Source organism: Beta vulgaris, chromosome 9 (genome assembly GCF_026745355.1).
Source record: "Beta vulgaris subsp. vulgaris cultivar EL10 chromosome 9, EL10.2, whole genome shotgun sequence".
NCBI lineage: Eukaryota > Viridiplantae > Streptophyta > Magnoliopsida > Caryophyllales > Amaranthaceae > Beta > Beta vulgaris.
Genome location: NC_079210.1, coordinates 33,372,898 through 33,379,836, shown reverse-complemented (window position 1 = coordinate 33,379,836; position 6,939 = coordinate 33,372,898). Strand labels below are relative to the sequence as shown.

The 6,939-nt window shown below is 34.2% G+C and overlaps 1 protein-coding gene across 1 annotated transcript; it reads right to left on the bottom strand.

Annotated features, from left to right (window-relative positions):
• Positions 1–1,020: 1,020 nt before the first annotated feature.
• Positions 1,021–6,133, bottom strand: LOC104903415 (chaperone protein dnaJ C76, chloroplastic). Its single transcript, XM_010691441.4, has 9 exons — positions 5,795–6,133; positions 5,193–5,321; positions 4,968–5,097; positions 4,330–4,450; positions 4,070–4,151; positions 3,044–3,094; positions 2,484–2,522; positions 2,279–2,378; positions 1,021–1,354 (listed from the first exon to the last, which is right to left on the bottom strand). The coding sequence occupies exons 1-9, from the start codon at positions 6,029–6,031 to the stop codon at positions 1,224–1,226; spliced, it is 1,020 nt and encodes a 339-aa protein (XP_010689743.2). The 5' UTR covers positions 6,032–6,133; the 3' UTR covers positions 1,021–1,223.
• Between the last annotated feature and the right edge of the window lie 806 nt (positions 6,134–6,939).

Sequence of the window (6,939 nt, the reverse complement as noted above, 5' to 3'; positions counted from 1 at the left end):
GATTCAACAAATTGATAAATATCAAACAAAGCATCGGACATACCGTTAAGAATGTGGCCACGACATATATAGTCATCATTCTCCCATTTGTTTCTCCTTCGAATTTCTTCCACAGTTTCATCATCTACTTCCTCGGGTTTGGGAGTGCTCAAAACATATGCCACATTTAACGAAGTAAGAGAAAATGCATCTTCTTTTGCCATCTTCTAAATCCAACACCTTCGAATTTGTCAAGTTTGTGAAAATTTGCAGACATTTCACGAATTGTAGTCATCTTGAAGAATATATTACTTTTGGATTGTTAGAATAAAATACGAAATGAACAAGAGTCACAAGATGAACAATTCTTCTAGGCGTGGATCACTTTCCCAAAAGTAATATTCCGACCCTATTCGTAAAGCAGGGTATCACGGAATTCACCTTCGAGATACAAAGAAGAAAAACAATAGTGGTCACGCTTACTATGAACACTATCAAATTGAAAATGAATTTGTGAGTATTTGTGAAGATGAAGAACTGTTAAATTTCCTTTCAAGTTTGTATGCAATAGAGAAGAAGTAGTTTTCTCATCCTCCTTCATCATATAAGAAGTCTTATATATATATATCAATGCTCTTTAATTCAAAAAACTGAATCACCATTTAGAATAACCGTCAAACAATGAATTCACGCAAACCGTCGCGAGGTGCGACCGTGCTCGCGAGTCGCGAGCATGCTTCTGTCTTGCTGCGTTAATTCCAGCACTGTCGCGAGGTGCGACGTAGGTCGCGAGTCGCGACCAGTGCTCTTCTTCCTCTCCTGTGCTTGTGTGAAAGAGAGAGTTGTGAGGAGTGGCTTGCGAGGCACTTAACAGCCATATACCATTGCTAGTTATTCTATATTGCATTGTTTAATCCATGTATTATTTGAGTTGCAACACCATGACCAAGCAACTCAAATATACATCATGAAGTAATCTAAACCATATACTCTAAATTCCAACAAGAATAAAAGAAGATTACAAATACACAATGCTAAAAATGCCCCTCTAACTTCTACGTATATACCTTCATAAATTCATATATATTCTAGTTACAATTTAGATTATAGTAAGAGAAGCATTAAATTTAGAAAAGACAAAAGCTTGTAGATATGAGATATATGCAAATTATAAGCTATACATTTGTAAGAAGAATTATATCGAGAAGGGAAAGGTTAATCATTATATGCATGTGGGATGGTAGTTACTCTGTAGACACTTCCACTGCCTCAGGAAGTTTATAGGTAGGAGGTTTATCGGCACCTCTCCTTGAGTACTCTCGCCATCTTCGAGCTGCTGCAGCTGCTCGCCTTGCTCGCTCTTTTACTTCTTCCTCTGCCACACGAAAAAGTAGTATTAGAGCTTACAATAAAAAGAAAAGTGAAAGTGCATAACTCAAAATGAAATAACTCTCAAATAGCTCAAAAGAAAATCCTTTGGCATTTCCGTTGGTTAACAAGAGATAGCTTAAATTAGATATCACCTATAGTTTAAATCAAGTTGAATAACTCTCAAATAGCTCAATAGAAGCAGGCATATCATATATGTTGTTTAAAATCATTCTCAGAATAATTCCTACAGAGCGATCTTCGTCTTCATTTTACCTCAAGCACCTATGACGGAAGCTCAACATCCTAACATAGGTATGGACACTTCGAGACTTAATTTTGGGATAAAATCATGGAAATTTTCACAAAATAGCCGAGCTCGAGTCCATAGGTCTCCTCAAGCAGTATGTAGGCCCTTCGAACTCAGTGGCAAATGCAATATGTTTTATAGCAGATCTACATGTGAGAAATCATGATCCGATAAACAAAATGACCCACCCCATTTGATCAATTTGAGCCCTAAACTGAGAAAATAGATAGCTTAGCCTCTTAGGCCCACAATGCATATGGTACACCCGAATGTATAATGAACATTGTACAATTTACCAAACAAGTGAATATCCTCTAAATCTCTTAGCCTCCTAGGCATGAGTGCATAATGGAAACTGTACAATTCACCAAGTATACAATGAAGTGAATATTTTCTGAATCGTAGCGGTCATGTAAAAGATACACATGAACATAGATTTGTATAAAACTAGAAAACCCTGGTATATAAGGTTCACTTCTCTTAGATATAATTTCAGAGTAGATAACGACAATGATCTTCAAAAAAATGATTTAGGCTCAAGATGAATTTGATAAAAAGCACATCATATGCCAATCTTAATGACTATTAACTCCGTTAAATATATGGGTAACCTCTAGATACCTGTACTTTGGTACTCTTTCTGCTTTCCCCACAGGTTACTCCAGTATGCATCAGCAGCAGCAGCGCCATTCTCTTTCATCATTCTCAATCTAGCTTTTTCCTGAAACAGATTAAACCTCAAGAATATTTTTATTAGATAAGTTGAACAATACAGTTGCAGATACATAAATGTCGAGCTATAAGCTTTAGATTAGAGCGTTCTTACCAGAATTTTTGACTGTCGCTTCTCCCAACGAGAATTGGCCTACAAATTTATAAAGGCTTAGAACATTAGGGATAGCAGATGGGGAAAATGTATAGATCAATTCGCTAATGGCTGAATAATAATGGGAAATTCTATTGTAATAAACAATGCTGAAGGGATCTAGGGACTCATGTTTTGATATGAAGGGTTTTGGTGATCATGATGCTCATGATCACCATTCTGTTAATCATCATGCTGATGTGTCCAGCAGTTAGCAAAGTTTGTTATAAAGTTTGTTACAAGAATGTTAGTTACAAGTTAGTTAGAAAGTGGTTATTACACCCCTTGTATTGGTTAAGACACTATATAAGGTGCTATCTTGTACTAAGCAGCTCATTCATTCATTCTGAAATAAAATCTTCTCTTCCTCCTACTTCTCTCTATAATATTCACTGAATGAATCATCAAAAGTTCAATAAAGGGTATATAAAAGCTCTTGTATATTTTAGTATTGAAGTAATGACATCCATATCTTTCTGGTGAACAGAAAGCAGTAAAACATAAACTAAAAAAAAGTTTACCATTCTAAACACATCCGATGATGCTCCCATGCCTGCTAGCATCAGTGCAACCTGATATCATTTCAAAGACGAGGAACAATAATCAACCAACTAATATAAATAAACTATGAGATGAAATTAGATAATGCGGTTGTATAATCTTGCAGTAACTTGCAGACAACTATATATTACAATTTGTATGTGTTTGTAGTCTAGTTTATCATTCCAGGTACACAATAGATCAGGAGTTGGTGCTTTTAAGTTAAAATTAATCCAACTTTTATATCAATAACATCAAAGTGCAGACAAAAAAGAACAACTTGATAACTAAATTGCAGAAACACAATTTCAAGATCCAGAATGAGGCTCAAAGCAAAGGAGTGTTTATATATACACATAAATAAGCAGTTTCATTAAAGCAAGGAAAGGTATCTGGAAAACATTTGTTATTCATATGTTTATTTATATAGCAAATCAGTTTCAAGGAGTACCTAAGGATACTTTACCAGGAAGTAAGGAGGATTTACTTTTGGAGCTAATAGGAAGCAAAATTTGCTAATATGCATCCCATCACAAAATCGTGTTCATCTATCTACATCTAACTTGTAGAAACTTCATGAGGTTTAAAAATGATTTTCAATGCAAATAACATAAAACCATAGTTTAACCAATATGACTCTTTGTTTGTGTTTGTGTGTTCAGTTTTCAATTTTTGTAAACCTATAAATCTGTGATATAGTACTAGAAAAATAGGTTTAGTCTATAGTAATTTTTCAACTGTAACATGATTAGTATGAGTACTACTACTTTTAAGTTTTTTATACAACCTATATTGTACGACTTTTGAAATCTTAAAACCAAAAGACATAATGCATCAAATGGGTGCCTTCTTCACCGTGTATGACTATGCCAAAGGCAGTAATCCATAATTCCATATAATTATAGATGTACTGTTTTGTTTCCTTATAAATTAGTCTAGCTAACTGAAAAGATATATCAGGAGCCTCAAAAAAGATCAGAAAAGAAAGATGGAGACTTTCGGCTTACATTCACTCGTTCCACTCTACGCATCTCATCTTCAAGCAAAGTTAATTGAGCTGCAGTTGTCCAATGGATACAATCAACTGGGCTGTTAATTAGATAACCAGTCAGTTGGAAGAAAAACAAGAGTCTAGTTTTACTGCATATGACAAGAAGAGAGAAAATCCTACTGATAGTAAACTCATGAGTAGTCGGTAAAATATCCTCTATTCACCACACAAGAGTCAATTATACATTGTTAATGTCACCAACGACATGATTCATACCAGCTTTCGATCGCTTGTTGAGCAAGGTCACACATGCCACACTGTCGGTAGGCTCTGGCCCGTCCAAAGTCTTCTTCAATTTCAAAAACATCCGGTGCCACATTAGCACAGTTTTTACATCCTGTAATGGATGGTCCAACATGTTAATGATAAGTTTAACATCCCAATCAGTTGACAATTACCAGCTATTTGATGTAAACAATAGGAAAAATTCACCAGAAGAACCTTAACTGTGGCCAGTCTTTCCATAATAATTTAAATGGAGATGATTCCATAAAACATTCAATTATGAGGGTGTCTTCTCAAAAAGATCTAATGACCTTAAAAACCGATTCAGAAGGTCAGATATGATGTATCAAGTTCTAGTAATGCAGGCAGGGAGAAGGATGGAGAGAGAAGGCAAGAAATTACGGAAAATACAAAACAAAAACATTACTGCTCATAGAAGTCATTGGTCACTTGGGATTATTTAGGAAGGCACCCTTCATAATTGGGATTGTTCTTGAATCACCCATAGTAGGGATTTTTATGGAAAAACCCCTCATAGTGAGGATTATTCTTGTGAATTTTTTCTCGAATTTAAGGATGATCAAATGATCAATATCAGACCTATGCATCTAAATTATCTAAACACACACCTATGCAGCTAAATTCATCAACAAAGACATGATCTCTTGGGGCCGAATCATCCATGAATGGATTTATCGCTGTCAAAGAATATCCCTGAATTTCATCATACACCATGCGTTGCACTGGATCACTTAGAACCTATAAGGCACAAATTTATTTAGTTTCATTCCACTTATATGTGATCAAAAGATATATATCATGCAAAAGTAGATCATTTTCCTAGGAAAACATACCCCATATACTTCATTAATGAACTTGCAAAAGTTCATAGTCTCTGGATCATCACCAGTCAAGTCAGGATGGCAAGCTTTCATACAATTGTAATAAGCTTTTTTGATTTGTTGTGGTGTAGCATCTGGTGTCTGCCAAATTTCAAACACTGTCATTCATCAGTGCCTTTAAAATCATGATTGTTGCTCAAAACATAAACCCCAATTTCTCTTTAATTTTTACCCCTCAGTAACTAAAACATCATTATTCAAGCATCAATTTTTATAAAAATGTCAATTCTTTCAAAACCAATTCCTTATAAATCAAACACCCAATTCCATACAAAAAAATGATGCCTAATTTCATTTGATTTCAATAATAAAAATCCATATCAATGATTATAATCAGATGCTAGAAACTATCAAAACAAACACACACCCTAAAATATCTACATAAATAATATAAACCAAACAACCAATGTAAATTGATCAAGTGAGTATCTAAAAAGTAGATAAAACTCAATTAATGATTATTAACTATACACTAGAAACTATCAAAATATAAGTATATTTTAAATAAAAATGTCCATAAAAATAATTGAGAATATTATAGTGAAGAAAATTACCAGTCCTAAAACTGCATAATAATCATCGGCTAATTCATCAACCATCTCCATTGAATCATCAGCAACTGCTTGAACTCGTGTCGAGCTCCTCCTTCTACTGTGACCTAAAACGCGCCATTTATAGCGGCGCGTAGATTGCACGCTCCACCTACTTCTACTTGAATGTGCATTAAATTTATGTACTGGGTTCTGCAATTTGAATGGATCAGCACATACTGGACTTAGCAATTGAGCCATCTTTACAGTTTTCAAGAGCTTTTTTTTTAATGTTATTAAATTATTATTTAGATGATTGGCAAAGATTTTTTTTAAGTTGTTGTTTCTTTTAAGGTTTAATGAAATAAAAGAAAATATATGGAGCTGAGAATAAATTGAAAGATGCAAAGTGATGAAGTGGCAAAATTTACACCAATTGTTTCATGAGAATCTGGAGGAACTTGGAAGTATCTGAGGTGTGACTTTGTGAGTGAGGGTAGTTTAACTTCTAACTTCAGCTTGGTCATTGCTTGCACGTGTCAAAGTGTGGATATATTGTTGATTGCTCACTTGCCCAATGTTTTTGGTCTTCTTTTCGCCTGCTCTAAGAGCACTCCCAATGGTGACATAACTCATCACCAAAATCAGAAAATTTGGGTTAAACAAAAAAAACATGTATCCCATTGGTGATAGAAAACCTATCACCAAATGACATGTTTTGTCATCCATCACCATGTGAACAAATCCATCAGCAAATGAAATGTGTGAATGGAAGACAAAATCAGCCTAGTCACACACAGCCAGCCAGTGGCAAGCTGCCACGTGGCTGCTGCTGTGTTCTTTTTGGGAAATTTCGTGGAAATTTCCACGGAATTTCCCAGAAAATTTGTATTTCAAAAAAAAAAAAAAAATACCAAAATTCATATTTTTTTCCCCTCTATAAAATGATACCCATATTGATATATTTCAGAACAAAAAAAAAAAAAACACTTCTCCTCCTCACCTTTCTCTCTAAAAATATTTATACATCATTTTTCTCTATAATTTTTTACCTTCTCATTCTCACCTAAAAAGAGGGAAAAAAATCATATTTTCTAATAAATTTTTATTTTACTAATAACCCAATAATGATAATTAATTTTGGTAATTAATTTTATAATTTTAAGTAA

Coding starts and splice junctions, on each gene's coding strand:
- LOC104903415 (XM_010691441.4), bottom strand. CDS start 6,031: ATGGCTCAATTGCTAAGTCCAGTATGTGCTGATCCATTCAAATTGCAG. Junction 4,451..4,967: donor TGATGAATTTAGCTGCATAG/GTGTGTGTTTAG, acceptor CATCCATTACAG/GATGTAAAAACTGTGCTAAT. Junction 2,379..2,483: donor AGCGACAGTCAAAAATTCTG/GTAAGAACGCTC, acceptor AATCTGTTTCAG/GAAAAAGCTAGATTGAGAAT.